Source organism: Oncorhynchus gorbuscha, unplaced genomic scaffold, assembly GCF_021184085.1.
Source record: "Oncorhynchus gorbuscha isolate QuinsamMale2020 ecotype Even-year unplaced genomic scaffold, OgorEven_v1.0 Un_scaffold_510, whole genome shotgun sequence".
Lineage (NCBI taxonomy): Eukaryota > Metazoa > Chordata > Actinopteri > Salmoniformes > Salmonidae > Oncorhynchus > Oncorhynchus gorbuscha.
The window spans coordinates 604,518-627,861 of record NW_025745342.1 but is presented as its reverse complement, the minus strand read 5'-3'; the positions used below and the strand labels follow the sequence as shown (position 1 = coordinate 627,861).

Genomic DNA, 23,344 nt, shown 5'->3' with positions numbered 1-23,344 from the left:
AATGTATGGCATTATATAGGCAGATACATACAAATATAAATGGAAACCCACACATACATTCATATTCAATATTATTATTATTATTATTATTATTATTATTATTATATAAATCTATATAGAATATAGAACTACCCAGCTATCACATAGCATTTTGAGAACCTCCTAGCTAACACATAACGTTCTGAGAACCTCCTAGCGAACACATAACATTTTGAGAACCTCCTAGTGAACACATAACATTTTGAGAACCACCCAACTAGCACAAAACGTTCTGAGAACCACCCAACTAACACATAACGTTCTGAGAACCACCCAACTAGCACAAAACGTTCTGAGAACCACCCAGCTAACACATAACGTTCTGAGAACATACCAACTAGCACAAAACGTTCTGAGAACCACCCAACTAGCACAAAACGTTCTGAGAACCACCCAACTAGCACAAAACGTTATGAGAACCACCCAACTAGCACAAAACGTTCTGAGAACCACCCAACTAGCACAAAACGTTCTGAGAACCACCCAGCTAACACATTACGTTCTGAGAACCACCCAACTAGCACAAAACGTTCTGAGAACCACCCAGCTAACACATTACGTTCTGAGAACCACCCAACTAGCACAAAACGTTCTGAGAACCACCCAGCTAACACATTACGTTCTGAGAACCACCCAACTAGCACATAACTTTCTGAGAACCACCCAGCTTGCACATAACGTTCTGAGAACCACCCAGCTAGCTCATAACGTTCTGAGAACCATGTGTTCCCTTTCAGTCAGTCAACTTCGATACAACATACTATGGGGTCGTAGTCTCGCGACTTCGGTTGAAGGATCTACAATCACACCTGCCAATGAAATCTGCGCCTCGCAAGAAACCTTAAGAGAAACAAATAGTTTATTATTAGGAAACTATGAGAACCATTCAATGTGATAAGCATGAGGCTCGGATTTATTCCTTCAATTATTCCACTCTTCACCTCAGTGTGAACAGGAACAATTCACGATACTAAAACAAACAATTGTCAGACGAGACTGTGTTAGTTGCACCAACTATACCATTGCTTTGTAGTAGAGCGTGCTCACCCCCTGGATATTGAATGGTTCTCATAGTTTCCTAATAATAAACTATTTGTTTCTCTTAAGGTTTCTTGCCGTTGCTATAACAACGAGTAAGATGGCAAAGAAAATAATGTGATCTAGATGGTGAAGGCTAAGCCCGGTTGGGGTTCGCGACCATGCCCAAACAAATAAAGAGATACTCAAGTTTGTTGACTTGTATGTCTCGGCTCGGTGCATGCTCTGGCATGCCATTACTCAAACCAGTTCATGTCAGGACTGGCACCATTTCCCTACTTGTTTACGGCAGGTTCTCTTGACACTTGTGTATCATTCTATAGGGGCCTTGGTGTTTCATATGGTGGGAGCCAGTCAGCCGAGTCTGAGTAGTGGAACGCCGACATAGATGGTTGTCTTTGGTCGGAGCAAATGCCTTGTCTGCCTGGACGTGGTGTGTACGGTGGCTGGTTAAGTGCATTCAGGTGTATTGGGCCGTACCCACTAATGCTGTTTGTTTGAATAGACTAAAAGTAACAGCTTTGTATGAGTTAAAAAACATGAAAATTAATTTCCATGTGTCCTGTCTATACTTGGAGTTCAAAACAGTTAACCTAAACTAAGCTAGCAGTGTTATTGAAACATTCAGTGAAAAGTTAAGTAAAAAAAAAAATCCAAATACTCTTTTAAGCATTAAGAGAATGTTCTCAAAACATTATTTAATTACCTTCAAAAAACCTACAATTTTAATTCTCAGAACGTTAATAAAACCCCAGAAGAAAACTTTCAGGGAACCATAGCAACACGTTCGCAGAACCTCCCTGCAACTTCAAAATGTACGTTCCCAGAACAGGCTAAATGTTATCTTCTGTTCTCAAAACGTTTTTAAAAAACCAGTTCAGTTTTACCAGTATTTTACCTTTATTTAACTAGGCAAGTCAGTTAAGAACAAATTCTTATTTTCAATGACGGCCTAGGAACAGTGGGTTAACAGCCTGGAAAGCTTGGGGGTTTGAACTTGCAACCTTCCGGTTACTAGTCCAACGCTCTAACCACTAGGCCACCCTGTCGCCCCACGTATGGCTTCATTCCCAGAACTAATGGGAAACCAAAAATGTACGTTCCCACAACTTCCAAGGAACCAAAATGTGCTTGCTGGGTTATTATATAGTCACAAAAACAAAATAATGGTTAAAATGAGAAGAGAAACATGTTTTAGGTTAGTGAACACATTACTTCCTGGTCCCTTACCGTGTGGGCGTCGCCAAACCTTTCGGTGGCTTCTAGCGGTCGGTCGAGGCTCGGCCGGCCAATGTAGACGTCGTGGGCGTGGCTGTAGTGAGACAGGAGCTTCACAAGGGGACGTATGTTCACGTAGTTATCATCATCCACATGGCAGAACCATCTAGAAGGGGGAACCACAATCAGTATCATCATCTACATGGCAGAACCATCTAGAAGGATTAACCACAATCAGTATCATCATCTACATGGTCAGAACCATCTAGGATTAACCCACAATCAGTATCATTATCTACATGGTCAGAACCCTCTAGAAGAGGTAAACACAATCAGTATCATCATCTACATGGTCAGAACCCTCTAGAAGAGGTAACCACAATCAGTATCATTATCTACATGGTCAGAACCATCTAGAAGGGGGAACCACAATCAGTATCATTATCTACATGGTCAGAACCCTCTAGAAGAGGGAACCACAATCAGTATCATCATCTACATGGTCAGAACCCTCTAGAAGAGGTAACCACAATCAGTATCATTATCTACATGGTCAGAACCATCTAGAAGGATTAACCCACAATCAGTATCATTATCCACATGGTCAGAACCATCTAGAAGGGGGAACCAAAATCAGTATCATTATCCACATGGCAGAACCATCTAGAAAGGGGAACCACAATCAGTATCATTATCTACATGGTCAGAACCATCTAGAAGGATTAACCCACAATCAGTATCATTATTTACATGGTCAGAACCACCTAGAAGGGTTAACCACAATCAGTATCATTATCTACATGGTCAGAACCATCTAGAAGGGGGAACCACAATCAGTATCATTATCTACATGGTCAGAACCATCTAGCCACTTCCGGGTTGGAGCGAGCGGTCGCATCCGCACTTCGTTCCGCAGGTAGTATAACTTTTCATTACATTTCATTACATTTCATTATAGTACAACGGTTTGATTTGTCTAATCTTAGCAATTTCTTCTTAGCTAGCTACATAGCCGTCTTTGTATCAAAGATAATTGCGTAATTATCGTATTTCGTCGTCCTAACGTAGTCTACACTGCTATCTGCCCAGCAGCTAGCCAGCTAGCAAACGTCCACCATCTACCGAATAGCAGCACTGTAGAAACTATTACACTCAACTGAACGACTTGATTAGTGTAGTGTTAGCTAGCTACATAGTTGTCTTTGCTGTCTTCGTATCCAAGATAATTGTGTAGTTTAGAGTGTGTAGTCTTAGAGTGATTATCTTAATTTACTGAGGTTAGCTAGCCAGCTATTTGTCGTCCTTAACGTAGGAGACACTGCTAGCTAGCCAACAGCTACCCAACGTCTCCCGAATAGAACTTCCGCACTCAACAACCCAGTCGCATTCCGCTTCGCTCCACAGGTAGTATCACATTTTCATTTCATTTCATTACAGTACAACGGTTTGATTTGTTTGATCGTAGCTAGCTACATAGCTAGCTACATAGCAGTCTTTGTATCAAAGATAATTGTGTAGTCTAGAGCGATTTTCTAGGTTAGCTAGCCAGCTATTGTCGTTCTTTTAACGCAACGTAACGTAATCAACACTGCTAGCTAGCCAGCTAGCCCCCGAATAGCAGCACTGTAGAAACTATTACACTCAACAGAACGACTTGATTAGTGTAGTGTCAACAACGCAGCCACTGCCAGCTAGCCTACAAAGTCAACAACGCAGCCACTGCCAGCTAGCCTACTTCAGCAGTACTGTATCATTTTAATCATTTTAGTCAATAAGATTCTTGCTACGCAAGCTTAATTTTCTGAACATTCGAGACGTGTAGTCCACTTGTCATTCCAATCTCCTTTGCATTAGCGTAGCCTCTTCTGTAGCCTGTCAACTATGTGTCTGTCTATCCCTGTTCTCTCCTCTCTGCACAGACCATACAAACGCTCCACACCGCGTGGCCGCGGCCACCCTAATCTGTTGGTCCCAGCGCGCACGACCCACGTGGAGTTCCAGGTCTCCGGTAGCCTCTGGAACTGCCGATCTGCGGCCAACAAGGCAGAGTTCATCTCAGCCTATGCCTCCCTCCAGTCCCTCGACTTCTTGGCACTGACGGAAACATGGATCACCACAGATAACACTGCTACTCCTACTGCTCTCTCTTCATCAGCCCACGTGTTCTCGCACACCCGAGAGCTTCTGGTCAGCGGGGTGGTGGCACCGGGATCCTCATCTCTCCCAAGTGGTCATTCTCTCTTTCTCCCCTTACCCATCTGTCTATCGCCTCCTTTGAATTCCATGCTGTCACAGTTACCAGCCCTTTCAAGCTTAACATCCTTATCATTTATTGCCCTCCAGGTTCCTCGGAGAGTTCATCAATGAGCTTGATGCCTTGATAAGCTCCTTTCCTGAGGACGGCTCACCTCTCACAGTTCTGGGCGACTTTAACCTCCCCACGTCTACCTTTGACTCATTCCTCTCTGCCTCCTTCTTTCCACTCCTCTCCTCTTTTGACCTCGCCCTCTCACCTTCCCCCCCTACTCACAAGGCAGGCAATACGCTCGACCTCATCTTTACTAGATGCTGTTCTTCCACTAACCTCATTGCAACTCCCCTCCAAGTCTCCAACCACTACCTTGTATCCTTTTCCCTCTCGCTCTCATCCAACACTTCCCACACTGCCCCTACTCGGATGGTATCGCGCCGTCCCAACCTTCGCTCTCTCTCCTCCGCTACTCTCTCCTCTTCCATCCTATCATCTCTTCCCTCTGCTCAAACCTTCTCCAACCTATCTCCTGATTCTCCCTCCTCAACCCTCCTCTCCTCCCTTTCTGCATCCTTTGACTCTCTATGTCCCCTATCCTCCAGGCCGGCTCGGTCCTCCCCTCCCGCCCCGTGGCTCGATGACTCATTGCGAGCTCACAGAACAGGGCTCCGGGCAGCCGAGCGGAAATGGAGGAAAACTCGCCTCCCTGCGGACCTGGCATCCTTTCACTCCCTCCTCTCTACATTTTCCTCCTCTGTCTCTGCTGCTAAAGCCACTTTCTACCACTCTAAATTCCAAGCATCTGCCTCTAACCCTAGGAAGCTCTTTGCCACCTTCTCCTCCCTCCTGAATCCCCCCCCCCCTCCTCCCTCTCTGCAGAGGACTTCGTCAACCATTTTGAAAAGAAGGTCGACGACATCCGATCCTCGTTTGCTAAGTCAAACGACACCGCTGATTCTGCTCACACTGCCCTACCCTGTGCTCTGACCTCTTTCTCCCCTCTCTCTCCAGATGAAATCTCGCGTCTTGTGCCGGCCGGCCGCCCAACAACCTGCCCGCTTGACCCTATCCCCTCCTCTCTTCTCCAGACCATTTCCGGAGACCTTCTCCCTTACCTCACCTCGCTCATCAACTCATCCCTGACCGCTGGCTACGTCCCTTCCGTCTTCAAGAGAGCGAGAGTTGCACCCCTTCTGAAAAAACCTACACTCGATCCCGCCGATGTCAACAACTACAGACCAGTATCCCTTCTTTCTTTTCTCTCCAAAACTCTTGAACGTGCCGTCCTTGGCCAGCTCTCCCGCTATCTCTCTCAGAATGACCTTCTTGATCCAAATCAGTCAGGTTTCAAGACTAGTCATTCAACTGAGACTGCTCTTCTCTGTATCACGGAGGTGCTCCGCACTGCTAAAGCTAACTCTCTCTCCTCTGCTCTCATCCTTCTAGACCTATCGGCTGCCTTCGATACTGTGAACCATCAGATCCTCCTCTCCACCCTCTCCGAGTTGGGCATCTCCGGCGCGGCCCATGCTTGGATTGCGTCCTACCTGACAGGTCGCTCCTACCAGGTGGCGTGGCGAGAATCTGCCTCCTCACCACGCGCTCTCACCACTGGCGTCCCCCAGGGCTCTGTTCTAGGCCCTCTCCTATTCTCGCTATACACCAAGTCACTTGGCTCTTGTCATAACCTCACATGGTCTCTCCTATCATTGCTATGCAGACGACACACAATTAATCTTCTACTTTCCCCCTTCTGATGACCAGGTGGCGAATCGCATCTCTGCATGTCTGGCAGACATATCAGTGTGGATGACGGATCACCACCTCAAGCTGAACCTCGGCAAGACGGAGCTGCTCTTCCTCCCGGGGAAGGACTGCCCGTTCCATGATCTCGCCATCACGGTTGACAACTCCATTGTGTCCTCCTCCCAGAGCGCTAAGAACCTTGGCGTGATCCTGGACAACACCCTGTCGTTCTCAACTAACATCAAGGCGGTGGCCCATTCCTGTAGGTTCATGCTCTACAACATCCGCAGAGTACGACCCTGCCTCACACAGGAAGCGGAGCAGGTCCTAATCCAGGCACTTGTCATCTCCCGTCTGGATTACTGCAACTCGCTGTTGGCTGTGCTCCCTGCCTGTGCCATTAAACCCCTACAACTCATCCAGAACGCCGCAGTCCGTCTGGTGTTCAACCTTCCCAAGTTCTCTCACGTCACCCCTCTCCTCCGCTCTCTCCACTGGCTTCCAGTTGAAGCTCGCATACGCTACAAGACCATGGTGCTTGCCTACGGAGCTGTGAGGGGAACGGCACCTCAGTACCTCCAGGCTCTGATCAGGCCCTACACCTAAACAAGGGCACTGCGTTCATCCACTTCTGGCCTGCTCGCCTCCCTACCACTGAGGAAGTACAGTTCCCGCTCAGTCCAGTCAAAACTGTTCGCTGCTCTGGCCCCCCAATGGTGGAACAAACTCCCTCACGACGCCAGGACAGCGGAGTCAATCACCACCTTCCGGAGACACCTGAAACCCCACCTCTTTAAGGAATACCGAGGATAGGATAAAGTAATCCTTCTCACCCCCCTTAAAAGATTTAGAGGGACTATTGTAAAGTGGCTGTTCCACTGGATGTCATAAGGTGAATGCACCAATGTGTAAGTCGCTCTGGATAAGAGCGTCTGCTAAATGACTTAAATGTAATGTAAATGGATTAACCACAATCAGTATCATCATCTACATGGTCAGAACCATCTAGAAGGGGGAACCACAATCAGTATCATCATCTACATGGTCAGAACCATCTAGAAGGGGAACCACAATCAGTATCATCATCTACATGGTCAGAACCATCTAGAAGAGGTAACCACAATCAGTATCATTATCTACATGGTCAGAACCATCTAGAAGGATTAACCCACAATCAGTATCATTATCTACATGGTCAGAACCACCTAGGATTAACCACAATCAGTATCATTATCTACATGGTCAGAACCACCTAGGATTAACCCACAATCAGTATCATTATCCACATGGTCAGAACCCCCTAGGATTAACCCACAATCAGTATCATTATCCACATGGTCAGAACCCCCTAGGATTAACCCACAATCAGTATCATTATCCACATGGTCAGAACCATCTAGAAGGATTAACCCACAATCAGTATCATTATCCACATGGTCAGAACCCCCTAGGATTAACCCACAATCAGTATCATTATCCACATGGTCAGAACCATCTAGAAGGATTAACCCACAATCAGTATCATTATCCACATGGTCAGAACCCCCTAGGATTAACCCACAATCAGTATCATTATCCACATGGTCAGAACCATCTAGAAGGATTAACCCACAATCAGTATCATTATCTACATGGCAGAACCACCTAGAAGGGGGAACCACAATCAGTATCATCATCTACATGGCAGAACCACCTAGAAGGGGAACCACAATCAGTATCATTATCTACATGGTCAGAACCACCTAGAAGGGGGAACCACAATCAGTATCATTATCTACATGGCAGAACCACCTAGAAGGGGGAACCACAATCAGTATCATTATCTACATGGTCAGAACCACCTAGAAGGGGGAACCACAATCAGTATCATTATCTACATGGCAGAACCACCTAGAAGGGGGAACCACATTCAGTATCATTATCTACATGGCAGAACCACCTAGAAGAGTTAACCCACAATCAGTATCATTATCTACATGGTCAGAACCACCTAGGATTAACCCACAATCAGTATCATTATCTACATGGTCAGAACCACCTAGGATTAACCCACAATCAGTATCATTATCTACATGGTCAGAACCACCTAGGATTAACCCACAATCAGTATCATCATCTACATGGTCAGAACCACCTAGGATTAACCCACAATCAGTATCATTATCTACATGGTCAGAACCACCTAGAAGGGGGAACCACAATCAGTATCATTATCTACATGGTCAGAACCACCTAGAAGGGGAACCACAATCAGTATCATTATCTACATGGTCAGAACCACCTAGAAGGGGGAACCACAATCAACTTGACTTTGATTCTTCAGCCATTAACGCATACTGCTAATTCATTGCAGTGTGTGTGTGTGTGTGTGTGTGTGTGTGTGTGTGTGTGTGTGTGTGTGTGTGTGTGTGTGTGTGTGTGTGTGTGTGTGTGTGTGTGTGTGTGTGTGTGTGTGTCTTACTTCTTTCCAGAGCTGATGAAGGTGTCGTATTCGACGGCCATTTTACAGGACAGAGCCTGGCGACTGTGGGCCGCTGAACAGTTCGTATTGATCATGTGACCCCCTGTAGGAATAACATCAACCAGTCAGACAGTCAGTAAATTAACCCTGGGGTCAAATGACACACATTTCAGCACAACACAGGACAGTATGTGACTTTTAACAAAGATGATTGGATGCTATTGTGTTACTATGGTGGCAAAACAGTTTTCAATGAGTCAGAAATATTAGCTTCCTGTTATAATCTGGCAGCTCTAGAATAACAATATTACCTTCCTGTTATAATCTGGCACCTCTAGAATAACAATATTAGCTTCCTGTTATAATCTGGCACCTCAAGAATAACAATATTAGCTTCCTGTTATAATCTGGCACCTCTAGAATAACAATATTAGCTTCCTGTTATAATCTGGCACCTCAAGAATAACAATATTAGCTTCCTGTTATAATCTGACACCTCTAGAATAACAATATTAGTTTCCTGTTATAACCTGGCACCTCAAGAATAACAATATTAGTTTAATGTTATAATCTGGCACCTCTAGAATAACAATATTAGTTTCCTGTTATAATCTGGCACCTCTAGAATAACAATATTAGTTTCCTGTTATAATCTGGCACCTCTAGAATAACAATATTAGTTTAATGTTATAATCTGGCACCTCTATATTAGCTTCCTGTTATCATCTGGCACCTTCAGAACGTGTGTATGTGTTTTTATTTTTGAACCTCACCCATCCTCTTCCTCAGCCTGTCATCCTCTCCGTCGGTGAATACATACGTCTGAAAACACACACACACACACACACACACACACACACACACACACACACACACACACACACACACACACACACACACACACACACACACACACACACACACACACACACACACACACACACACACACACACACACACACACACACACACACAAAGAGAAGGTCAGTGTGTGTCTATCATTAATGTAGTGTGAATAGTGAGCCAACGCTACTCTGTAGAACAATAGTCAGACAGGATGTGTCCCATTTAGTACACTGTTCCCTATTGGGGAAGGACGGCTCATAGTAATGGCTGGAACGGAGGCAAATGGAATGTCATCAAACATGGAAACCATGGAAACCATGTGTTTGGTGTCTTTGATACCATTTCACTGATTCCACCCCAGACATTACCACCCAATCAAGGTGCCACCAACCTCCTGTGAGATATATATATATATACATACATATAATAATAATATAATAATATATGCCATTTAGCAGACGCTTTTATCCAAAGCGACTTACAGTCATGTGTGCATACATTCTACGTATGGGTGGTCCCGGGAATCGAACCCACTACCCTGGCGTTACAAGCTCCATGCTCTACCAACTGAGCTACAGAAGGACTAAGAAGACCCAATGGAGATGTAAGGGCTTGGATGCTGGTTTGGCTTCCCTGTGGACTCACATCAGATGATAACTCACAAGCAGAAAGGGAAAAGTAGTGAAGTCATCCAGTTGGGAGATGAAAATGTCCTGATACTGGATAGCAGTGGGGAGCATTCTTCCTCCTGGTCTTCAGATTCATTGGAAGTCAGAATCATGCTGAGAAATTCCTTGGTGCAGGCGTCAATCTCTACATCCCCCACTGGGCTGACCTCTGACAACTGGGCCTCATTCTGGCTAGGTTGTGGTAGATCATGGATGGATGTTGCAACCATTTCAGCAGATTGCAAATAATCCTGTGGCTATTCAGAGGTGACAGATTTGCTCACACCTTTACCATGAGATAAGAGAAGCTGCCTTAAAAGAAACAATGTCAGCCTTCAACTGGAGACAAACTTCAGAGAATGTATTTTTCAGTTCAGACCAGGTTGGGGGACGTCGAGTGGATTTGCATTGACCCCTGAAGTGCATTGAATGGATTCTGTTAAAGACGCCATATTATCTACAACATACTGTATAATCACAATGGCTGTAGAATGTACACACTGCAGAGAGGTGAGGAGTGATGGGGAAGCCGCAGAATCACGCACATTTGTTAGGCTAGTAAGAGCACTTGAAGTCTTAAAGGAATGAGGAGAGCCAGAGTATTGATTCCAAGAACACAGGATGAGATGTTACTATCCTTTGTGCAAGCACTTCCAAGAGTTAATGAACAGTGAGCGTGGTGAAATTTGGGGAGCGCATCGTCAGTAGTGTACTTTTGGTTCCTAGGGTGTTTCGGCCTTTCACACTATACACCCTCCTCAAAGGCGGCCAGCGACAGGGTGATCAATCCTACGCTTGCGTCCCATTCCCAATTAGTCATAGGAGTTGCCTTGTTGTTGATAGCAAACATCCCATGTATATGTATGTATGTATATATATATATGTATGTATGTATGTATATATATATATGTATGTATGTATATATATGTATATATGTGTATATATGTATGTATATATATGTATGTATACATATATATACATATATATACATACATACATATATATATATATACATACATACATATATATACATATATATATATACATACATACACACATACATATACATATATATACACATACATATACATATATATACACATACATATACATATACATACACATACACATACATATACATATATATACACATACACATATATACATATATACACATACACACACACACCGCATTCAGAAAGTATTCAGACCCCTTGACTTTTTCCACATTTTGTTACGTTACAGCCTTATTATAAAATAGATTAAATATTTTTGCTCCTCACCAATCTACACACAACACTCCACATTGACATCACAATACCCATTAATGACATCACAATACCCTATAATGACATCACAATACCCAATAATGACATCACAATACCCAATAATGATACAAAAAAAATACATTGTAGCAAATTTACACAATATTAAAAACTGATATCACATTTACATAAGTATTCCGATCCTTTACTCAGTACTTTGTTGATGCACCTTTGGCAGCGATTACAGCCTCTAGTCTTCTTGGGTATGACTCTACAAGCTTGGCACACCTGAGTTTCTCCCATTCTTCTCTGCAGTTCCTCACAAGCTCTGTCAGGTTGGATGGGGAGTGTTGCTGCACAGCTACTTTCAGGTCTCTCCAGAGATGTTCAATCGGGTTCAAGTCCGGGCTCTGGCTGGGTCACTCAAGGACATTCAGACACTTGTACCAAAGCCACTCCTGTGTTGTCTTGGCAGTGTGCTTAGGGTCGTTGTCCTGTTGGAAGATGAACCTTCGCCCCAGTCGGAGGTCCTGAGCGCTCTGGAGCAGGTTTTCATCAAGGATCTCTTTGTACTTTGCTCCATTAATCTTTCCCTCAATCCTGACTAGTTTCCCATTCTCTGCCACTGAAAATCACCCCCACAACATGATGCTGCCACCACCATGCTTTACCGTAGGGATGGTGCCAGGTTTCCTCCACACGTGACACTTGGCGTTCAGCCCAAAGAGTTGGTTTCATCAGATCAAAGAATCTTGTTTCTCATGGTCTGAGAGTCCTTTAGGTGCCTTTTGGCAAACTTCAAGCAGGCTGTCATGTGTCTTTTACTGTGGAGAGGCTTCTGTCTGGCCACTCAACCATAAAGGCCTGATTGGTGGAGTGCTGCAGAGATGGTTGTCCTTCTGGAAGGTTCTCCCATTTCCAAAGAGGACCTCTGGAGCTCTGTCAGAGTGACCATCGGGTTCTTGGTCACCTCCCTGACCAAGGCACTTCTTCCCCGATTGCTCAGATTGGCCGGGCGGCCAGCTCTAGGAAGAGTCTTGGTTGTTCCAAACTTCATCCATGTAAGAATGATGGAGGCCACTGTGTTCTTGGGGACCTTCAATGTTGTAGAAATGTTTTGGTACCCTTCCCCAGATCTGTACCGCGACACAATCCTGTCTCAGAGCACTACGGACAATTCCTTCAACCTCATGGCTTGTGGGACCTTATATAGACAGGTATGTGCCTTTCCAAATCATGTCCAATCAATTTAATTTACCATAGGTGGACTCCAATCAAGTTGTAGAAACATCTTAAGGATGATCAACGGAAACAGGATGCACCTGATCTCATTTTCATGTCTCATAGCAACGGGTCTGAATACTTATATAAACCTGTTTTCACTTTGTCATTATGGGGTATTATGTGTAGATTGACTACAAAAATAATATTTATTCAATTTTAGAATATGGCTGTAAAGTAATAGCATGTGGAGAAAAGGCAAGGGGTCTGAATGTACTGTAGTGCACTATATAGGAGTGTAGTTAAGGGGTCTGAATGTAGTGTAGTGTACTATATAGGAGTGTAGTTAAGGGGTCTGAATGTACTGTAGTGTACTATATAGGAGTGTAGTTAAGGGGTCTGAATGTACTGTAGTGCACTATATAGGAGTGTAGTTAAGGGGTCTGAATGTACTGGTCCTTCTGTAGCTCAGTTGGTAGAGCATGGCGCTTGGAACGCCAGGGTAGTGGGTTCGATCCCCGGGACCACCCATACGTAGAATGTATGCACACATGACTGTAAGTCGCTTTGGATAAAAGCGTCTGCTAAATGGCATTTATTATTATTATTATTATTATTATTATTATTATTACTGTAGTGCACTATATAGGAGTGTAGTCAAGGGGTCTGAATGTACTGTAGTGTACTATATAGGAGTGTAGTTAAGGGGTCTGAATGTACTGTAGTGCACTATATAGGAGTGTAGTCAAGGGGTCTGAATGTAGTGTAGTGTACTATATAGGAGTGTAGTCAAGGGGTCTGAATGTAGTGTACTATATAGGAGTGTAGTCAAGGGGTCTGAATGTAGTGTACTATATAGGAGTGTAGTTAAGGGGTCTGAATGTAGTGCACTATATAGGAGTGTAGTCAAGGGGTCTGAATGTAGTGCACTATATAGGAGTGTAGTCAAGGGGTCTGAATGTAATGTAGTGTACTATATAGGAGTGTAGTCAAGGGGTCTGAATGTAGTGTACTATATAGGAGTGTAGTCAAGGGGTCTGAATGTAGTGTAGTGCACTATATAGGAGTGTAGTTAAGGGGTCTGAATGTACTGTAGTGCACTATATAGGAGTGTAGTTAAGGGGTCTGAATGTACTGTAGTGCACTATATAGGAGTGTAGTTAAGGGGTCTGAATGTACTGTAGTGCACTATATAGGAGTGTAGTCAAGGGGTCTGAATGTAGTGTAGTGTACTATATAGGAGTGTAGTTAAGGGGTCTGAATGTACTGTAGTGTACTATATAGGAGTGTAGTTAAGGGGTCTGAATGTACTGTAGTGCACTATATAGGAGTGTAGTCAAGGGGTCTGAATGTAGTGTAGTGTACTATATAGGAGTGTAGTCAAGGGGTCTGAATGTAGTGTACTATATAGGAGTGTAGTTAAGGGGTCTGAATGTAGTGCACTATATAGGAGTGTAGTCAAGGGGTCTGAATGTAGTGCACTATATAGGAGTGTAGTCAAGGGGTCTGAATGTAATGTAGTGTACTATATAGGAGTGTAGTCAAGGGGTCTGAATGTAGTGTACTATATAGGAGTGTAGTCAAGGGGTCTGAATGTAGTGTAGTGCACTATATAGGAGTGTAGTTAAGGGGTCTGAATGTAGTGTACTATATAGGAGTGTAGTCAAGGGGTCTGAATGTAATGTAGTGCACTATATAGGAGTGTAGTTAAGGGGTCTGAATGTACTGTAGTGCACTATATAGGAGTGTAGTTAAGGGGTCTGAATGTAATGTAGTGCACTATATAGGAGTGTAGTCAAGGGGTCTGAATGTAGTGTACTATATAGGAGTGTAGTCAAGGGGTCTGAATGTAGTGTACTATATAGGAGTGTAGTCAAGGGGTCTGAATGTAGTGTAGTGTACTATATAGGAGTGTAGTCAACGGGTCTGAATGTAGTGTAGTGTACTATATAGGAGTGTGGTCAAGGGGTCTGAATGTAATGTAGTGCACTATATAGGAGTGTAGTTAAGGGGTCTGAATGTACTGTAGTGCACTATATAGGAGTGTAGTTAAGGGGTCTGAATGTAATGTAGTGCACTATATAGGAGTGTAGTCAAGGGGTCTGAATGTAGTGTAGTGTACTATATAGGAGTAGTCAAGGGGTCTGAATGTAGTGTACTATATAGGAGTGTAGTCAAGGGGTCTGAATGTAGTGTACTATATAGGAGTGTAGTCAAGGGGTCTGAGTGTAGTGTAGTGTACTATATAGGAGTCTAGTCAAGGGGTCTGAATGTAGTGTAGTGTACTATATAGGAGTGTAGTCAAGGGGTCTGAATGTAGTGTACTATATAGGAGTGTAGTCAAGGGGTCTGAGTGTAGTACACTATATAGGAGTGTAGTCAAGGGGTCTGAATGTAGTGTACTATATAGGAGTGTAGTCAAGGGGTCTGAATGTAGTGTAGTGTACTATATAGGAGTGTAGTCAAGGGGTCTGAATGTAGTGTACTATATAGGAGTGTAGTCAAGGGGTCTGAATGTAGTGTAGTGCACTATAGGAGTGTAGTTAAGGGGTCTGAATGTAGTGTACTATATAGGAGTGTAGTCAAGAGGTCTGAATGTAGTGTAGTGCACTATATAGGAGTGTAGTTAAGGGGTCTGAATGTAGTGTAGTGCACTATATAGGAGTGTAGTTAAGGGGTCTGAATGTAGTGTAGTGCACTATATAGGAACGTAGTTAAGGGGTCTGAATGTAGTGTAGTGTATAGGAGTGTAGTCAAGGGGTCTGAATGTAGTGCACTATATAGGAGTGTAGTCAAGGGGTCTGAATGTAGTGTACTATATAGGAGTGTAGTCAAGGGGTCTGAGTGTAGTGTAGTGCACTATATAGGAGTGTAGTCAAGGGGTCTGAATGTAGTGTAGTGTACTATATAGGAGTGTAGTCAAGGGGTCTGAATGTAGTGTACTATATAGGAGTGTAGTCAAGGGGTCTGAATGTAGTGTACTATATAGGAGTGTAGTCAAGGGGTCTGAATGTAGTGTAGTGTACTATATAGGAGTGTAGTCAAGGGGTCTGAATGTAGTGTAGTGTACTATATAGGAGTGTAGTCAAGGGGTCTGAATGTAGTGTAGTGTACTATATAGGAGTGTAGTCAAGGGGTCTGAATGTAGTGTAGTGCACTATATAGGAGTGTAGTCAAGAGGTCTGAATGTAGTGTAGTGCACTATATAGGAGTGTAGTTAAGGGGTCTGAATGTAGTGTAGTGCACTATATAGGAACGTAGTTAAGGGGTCTGAATGTAGTGTAGTGTATAGGAGTGTAGTCAAGGGGTCTGAATGTAGTGCACTATATAGGAGTGTAGTCAAGGGGTCTGAATGTAGTGTACTATATAGGAGTGTAGTCAAGGGGTCTGAGTGTAGTGTAGTGCACTATATAGGAGTGTAGTCAAGGGGTCTGAATGTAGTGTAGTGTATAGGAGTGTAGTCAAGGGGTCTGAATGTAGTGCACTATATAGGAGTGTAGTCAAGGGGTCTGAATGTAGTGTACTATATAGGAGTGTAGTCAAGGGGTCTGAGTGTAGTGTAGTGCACTATATAGGAGTGTAGTCAAGGGGTCTGAATGTAGTGTAGTGTACTATATAGGAGTGTAGTCAAGGGGTCTGAATGTAGTGTACTATATAGGAGTGTAGTCAAGGGGTCTGAATGTAGTGTACTATATAGGAGTGTAGTCAAGGGGTCTGAATGTAGTGTAGTGTACTATATAGGAGTGTAGTCAAGGGGTCTGAATGTAGTGTAGTGTACTATATAGGAGTGTAGTCAAGGGGTCTGAATGTAGTGTAGTGTACTATATAGGAGTGTAGTCAAGGGGTCTGAATGTAGTGTACTATATAGGAGTGTAGTCAAGGGGTCTGAATGTAGTGTACTATATAGGAGTGTAGTCAAGGGGTCTGAATGTAGTGTACTATATAGGAGTGTAGTCAAGGGGTCTGAGTGTAGTGTAGTGTACTATATAGGAGTCTAGTCAAGGGGTCTGAATGTAGTGTAGTGTACTATATAGGAGTGTAGTCAAGGGGTCTGAATGTAGTGTACTATATAGGAGTGTAGTCAAGGGGTCTGAGTGTAGTACACTATATAGGAGTGTAGTCAAGGGGTCTGAATGTAGTGTACTATATAGGAGTGTAGTCAAGGGGTCTGAATGTAGTGTAGTGTACTATATAGGAGTGTAGTCAAGGGGTCTGAATGTAGTGTACTATATAGGAGTGTAGTCAAGGGGTCTGAATGTAGTGTAGTGCACTATAGGAGTGTAGTTAAGGGGTCTGAATGTAGTGTACTATATAGGAGTGTAGTCAAGAGGTCTGAATGTAGTGTAGTGCACTATATAGGAGTGTAGTTAAGGGGTCTGAATGTAGTGTAGTGCACTATATAGGAGTGTAGTTAAGGGGTCTGAATGTAGTGTAGTGCACTATATAGGAACGTAGTTAAGGGGTCTGAATGTAGTGTAGTGTATAGGAGTGTAGTCAAGGGGTCTGAATGTAGTGCACTATATAGGAGTGTAGTCAAGGGGTCTGAATGTAGTGTACTATATAGGAGTGTAGTCAAGGGGTCTGAGTGTAGTGTAGTGCACTATATAGGAGTGTAGTCAAGGGGTCTGAATGTAGTGTAGTGTACTATATAGGAGTGTAGTCAAGGGGTCTGAATGTAGTGTACTATATAGGAGTGTAGTCAAGGGGTCTGAATGTAGTGTACTATATAGGAGTGTAGTCAAGGGGTCTGAATGTAGTGTAGTGTACTATATAGGAGTGTAGTCAAGGGGTCTGAATGTAGTGTAGTGTACTATATAGGAGTGTAGTCAAGGGGTCTGAATGTAGTGTAGTGTACTATATAGGAGTGTAGTCAAGGGGTCTGAATGTAGTGTAGTGCACTATATAGGAGTGTAGTCAAGGGGTCTGAATGTAGTGTAGTGCACTATATAGGAGTGTAGTCAAGGGGTCTGACTGTAGTGTAGTGTACTATATAGGAGTGTAGTCAAGGGGTCTGAATGTAGTGTAGTGTACTATATAGGAGTGTAGTCAAGGGGTCTGAATGTAGTGCACTATATAGGAGTGTAGTCAAGGGGTCTGAATGTAGTGTAGTGTACTATATAGGAGTGTAGTCAAGGGGTCTGAATGTAGTGTAGTGTACTATATAGGAGTGTAGTCAAGGGGTCTGAATGTAGTGTAGTGTACTATATAGGAGTGTAGTCAAGGGGTCTGAATGTAGTGTAGTGTACTATATAGGAGTGTAGTCAAGGGGTCTGAATGTAGTGTTGTGTACTATATAGGAGTGTAGTCAAGGGGTCTGAATGTAGTGTACTATATAGGAGTGTAGTCAAGGGGTCTGAATGTAGTGTACTATATAGGAGTGTAGTCAAGGGGTCTGAATGTAGTGTACTATATAGGAGTGTAGTCAAGGGGTCTGAATGTAGTGTAGTGCACTATATAGGAGTGTAGTCAAGGGGTCTGAATGTAGTGTACTATATAGGAGTGTAGTCAAGGGGTCTGAATGTAATGTACTATATAGGAGTGTAGTCAAGGGGTCTGAATGTAATGTACTATATAGGAGTGTAGTCAAAGGGTCTGAATGTAGTGCACTATATAGGAGTGTAGTCAAGGGGTCTGAATGTAGTGCACTATATAGGAGTGTAGTTAAGGGGTCTGAATGTAGTGTAGTGCACTATATAGGAGTGTAGTCAAGGGGTCTGAATGTAGTGTAGTGCACTATATAGGAGTGTAGTCAAGGGGTCTGAATGTAGTGTACTATATAGGAGTGTAGTCAAGGGGTCTGAATGTAGTGTACTATATAGGAGTGTAGTCAAGGGGCCTGAATGTAGTGCACTATATAGGAGTGTAGTCAAGGGGTCTGAATGTAGTGTAGTGCACTATATAGGAGTGTAGTCAAGGGGTCTGAATGTAGTGTAGTGTACTATATAGGAGTGTAGTCAAGGGGTCTGAATGTAGTGTACTATATAGGAGTGTAGTTAAGGGGTCTGAATGTAGTGTAGTGTACTATATAGGAGTGTAGTCAAGGGGTCTGAATGTAGTGCACTATATAGGAGTGTAGTCAAGGGGTCTGAATGTAGTGTACTATATAGGAGTGTAGTTAAGGGGTCTGAATGTAGTGTAGTGTACTATATAGGAGTGTAGTCAAGGGGTCTGAATGTAGTGCACTATATAGTAGTGTAGTTAAGGGGTCTGAATGTAGTGTAGTGCACTATATAGGAGTGTAGTTAAGGGGTCTGAATGTAGTGTAGTGTACTATATAGGAGTGTAGTCAAGGGGTCTGACTGTAGTGTAGTGCACTATATAGGAGTGTAGTCAAGGGGTCTGAATGTAGTGTAGTGCACTATATAGGAGTGTAGTCAAGGGGTCTGAATGTAGTGTACTATATAGGAGTGTAGTCTAGGGGTCTGAATGTAGTGTAGTATATAGGAGTGTAGTCAAGGGGTCTGAATGTAGTGTAGTGTACTATATAGGAGTGTAGTCAAGGGGTCTGAATGTAGTGTACTATATAGGAGTGTAGTCAAGGGGTCTGAATGTAGTGTACTATATAGGAGTGTAGTCAAGGGGTCTGAATGTAGTGTACTATATAGGAGTGTAGTCAAGGGGTCTGAATGTAGTGTACTATATAGGAGTGTAGTCAAGGGGTCTGAGTGTAGTGTACTATATAGGAGTGTAGTCAAGGGGTCTGAATGTAGTGTAGTGTACTATATAGGAGTGTAGTCAAGGGGTCTGAATGTAGTGTACTATATAGGAGTGTAGTCAAGGGGTCTGAATGTAGTGTACTATATAGGAGTGTAGTCAAGGGGTCTGAATGTAGTGTACTATATAGGAGTGTAGTTAAGGGGTCTGAATGTAGTGTAGTGCACTATATAGGAGTGTAGTCAAGGGGTCTGAATGTAGTGTACTATATAGGAGTGTAGTTAAGGGGTCTGAATGTACTGTAGTGTAGTGTACTATATAGGAGTGTAGTCAAGGGGTCTGAATGTAGTGCACTATATAGGAGTGTAGTTAAGGGGTCTGAATGTAGTGCACTATATAGGAGTGTAGTCAAGGGGTCTGAATGTAGTGTACTATATAGGAGTGTAGTCAAGGGGTCTGAATGTAATGTACTATATAGGAGTGTAGTCAAGGGGTCTGAATGTAGTGCACTATATAGGAGTGTAGTCAAGGGGTCTGAATGTAGTGTACTATATAGGAGTGTAGTCAAGGGGTCTGAATGTAGTGTAGTGTACTATATAGGAGTGTAGTTAAGGGGTCTGAATGTAGTGCACTATATAGGAGTGTAGTTAAGGGGTCTGAATGTAGTGTAGTGTACTATATAGGAGTGTAGTCAAGGGGTCTGAATGTAGTGTACTATATAGGAGTGTAGTCAAGGGGTCTGAATGTAGTGTACTATATAGGAGTGTAGTCAAGGGGTCTGAATGTAGTGTACTATATAGGAGTGTAGTCAAGGGGTCTGAATGTAGTGTACTATATAGGAGTACCATTTGGGCTCCAGCCCCAGTCATCCTGTTTGATCAGGTTGTTGTTGGTAAAGTAAACTGAAAACATTGTTCTATCCGACTGGTGTAAAACAGAACAACATTCTGTTCCATCATTGTTCCATCTGACTGGTCTAAAACAGAACAACATTCTGTTCCATCATTGTTCCATCTGACTGGTGTAAAACAGAACAACATTCTGTTCCATCATTGTTCCATCTGACTGGTCTAAAACAGAACAACATTCTGTTCCATCATTGTTCCATCTGACTGTTGTAAAACAGAACAACATTCTGTTCCATCATTGTTCCATCTGACTGGTCTAAAACAGAACAACATTCTATTCCATCATTGTTCCATCTGACTGGTCTAAAACAGAACAACATTCTGTTCCATCATTGTTTCATCTGACTGGTCTAAAACAGAACAACATTCTGTTCCATCATTGTTCCATCTGACTGTTGTAAAACAGAACAACATTCTGTTCCATCATTGTTCCATCTGACTGGTCTAAATCAGAACAACATTCTGTTCCATCATTGTTCCATCTGACTGGTCTAAAACAGAACAACATTCTGTTCCATCATTGTTCCATCTGACTGTTGTAAAACAGAACAACATTCTGTTCCATCATTGTTCCATCTGACTGGTCTAAAACAGAACAACATTCTGTTCCATCATTGTTCCATCTGACTGGTCTAAAACAGAACAACATTCTGTTCCATCATTGTTCCATCCGACTGTTGTAAAACAGAACAACATTCTGTTCCATCATTGTTCCATCTGACTGGTCTAAAACAGAACAACATTCTGTTCCATCATTGTTCCATCTGACTGTTGTAAAACAGAACAACATTCTGTTCCATCATTGTTCCATCTGACTGGTCTAAAACAGAACAACATTCTGTTCCATCATTGTTCCATCCGACTGGTCTAAAACAGAACAACATTCTGTTCCATCATTGTTCCATCCGACTGTTGTAAAACAGAACAACATTCTGTTCCATCATTGTTCCATCCGACTGGTCTAAAACAGAACAACATTCTGTTCCATCATTGTTCCATCCGACTGGTCTAAAACAGAACAACATTCTGTTCCATCATTGTTCCATCCGACTGGTCTAAAATAGAACAACATTCTGTTCCATCATTGTTCCATCCGACTGGTCTAAAACAGAACAACATTCTGTTCTATCATTGTTCCATCTGACTGGTCTAAAACAGGACAACATTCTGTTCCATCATTGTTCCATCTGACTGGTCTAAAACAGAACAACATTCTGTTCCATCATTGTTCCATCTGACTGGTCTAAAACAGAACAACATTCTATTCCATCATTGTTCCATCTGACTGGTCTAAAACAAAATTCTGTTCCATAGGGTTGTTTTAAACTACAGGTGAAACCGTTTCCTTCCTCTGACACATGTAATGTGACACACACACACACACACACACACACACACACACACACACACACACACACACACACACACACACACACACACACACACACACACACACACACACACACACACACACACACACACACACACACACACACACACACACACACACACACGGGTAGTGGCAGTTTATCCACCACAGTATTGAGTGGAGACAGACAATGGATCTGAGCCAAGACTAAGGTAAACCACTCAGCACCATAACAGCTGCTGACCAGTCCAGTGGGGAGGGGTGTGTGTGTGTGTGTGTGTGTGTGTGTGTGTGTGTGTGTGTGTGTGTGTGTGTGTGTGTCTGCTAGTGTGACATTCAATGATAGACCATAAACACACAGTACCAGTCAACAGTTTGGACACGCCTCCTCATTCAAGGGTTTTTCTTTATTTGTACTATTTTCTACATTGTAGAATAACAGTGAAAACATCAACACTATGATGGATAAGAGCGTCTGCTAAATGACTTAAATGTAAATGTAAATGTATGAAATAACACATAATATGGAAACATGTAGTAACCAACAAAGTGTTAAACAAGCCCCCCCCCGACACTCAGACACTCCGAGGTATTAGCATACAGCTGCTGTAGTTAACTAGAGACGGAGATCTCCCTGGGAGAAAGTCTTTGTTCCAACTCTCTGACACATTCCTCACACTGCCGTGTGTGTGTGTGTGTGTGTGTGTGTGTGTGTGTGTGTGTGTGTGTGTGTGTGTGTGTGTGTGTGTGTGTGTGTGTGTGTGTGTGTGTGTGTGTGTGTGTGTGTGTGTGTGTGTGTGTGTGTGTGTGTGTGTGTGTGTGTGTGTGTGTGTGTATGTATGTATGTATGTATGTATGTATGTATGTATGTATGTATGTATGTATGTATGTATGTATGTATGTATGTATGTATGTGTGTCTCCCACTTCAACAGTTCCCACTGCATAATGAGTTGGCATTACTCTGGGATAATAACAATGTCCCGACCAGTTAAAAGCCCTAGAACGTTATTATAGTGGACAAATTAATTAATTAAATTAATGGTTCATATTTCTCAATTAAATAACCACATTTTAGTAGTAGACAACATTTGTGTGGGTGTGTGTGTGCATGCGTGCGTGGGATGTCTGTGTGTGTCTGTGTGTGCGTGCGTGGATGTCTGTGTGTGTGTGTGTCTGTGTGTGCGTGCGTGGATGTCTGTGTGTGTGTGTGTCTGTGTGTGCGTGTGTGGGATGTCTGTGTGTGTCTGTGTGTGCGTGCGTGGATGTCTGTGTGTGTGTGTGTGTGGGATGTCTGTGTGTGTGTGTGATGTCTGTGTGTGTGTGTGTGTGTGTGTGATGTCTGTGTGTGTGTGTGTGTGTGTGTGATGTCTGTGTGTGTGTGTGTGTGTGTGATGTGTGTGTGTGTGTGTGTGTGTGTGTGTGTGTGTGTGTGTGTGTGTGTGTGTGTGTGTGTGTGTGTGATGTCTGTGTGTGTCTGTGTGTGCGTGTGTGGGATGTCTGTGTGTGTCTGTGTGTGCGTGCGTGGATGTCTGTGTGTGTGTGTGTGTGGGATGTCTGTGTGTGTGTGTGATGTCTGTGTGTGTGTGTGTGTGTGTGTGTGTGTGTGTGTGTGTGTGTGTGTGTGTGTGTGTGTGTGTGTGTGTGTGTGTGTGTGTGAT

At 43.2% G+C, this 23,344-nt stretch overlaps 1 protein-coding gene across 2 annotated transcripts in view; it reads right to left on the bottom strand.

Annotated features, from left to right (window-relative positions):
* LOC124018428 (beta-1,3-N-acetylglucosaminyltransferase lunatic fringe-like) overlaps window positions 1-23,344 on the bottom strand; it is a 47,881-nt gene that overhangs the window by 7,526 nt on the left and 17,011 nt on the right. For both annotated transcript variants that reach the window (XM_046333736.1, XM_046333737.1), the window contains 3 exons: window positions 9,527-9,575; window positions 8,754-8,856; window positions 2,308-2,461 (listed from right to left, as the gene is read on the bottom strand). In XM_046333736.1, the coding sequence (XP_046189692.1) occupies window positions 2,308-2,461; window positions 8,754-8,856; window positions 9,527-9,575 (306 nt within the window). The remainder of the gene's footprint in view (window positions 1-2,307; window positions 2,462-8,753; window positions 8,857-9,526; window positions 9,576-23,344) is intronic.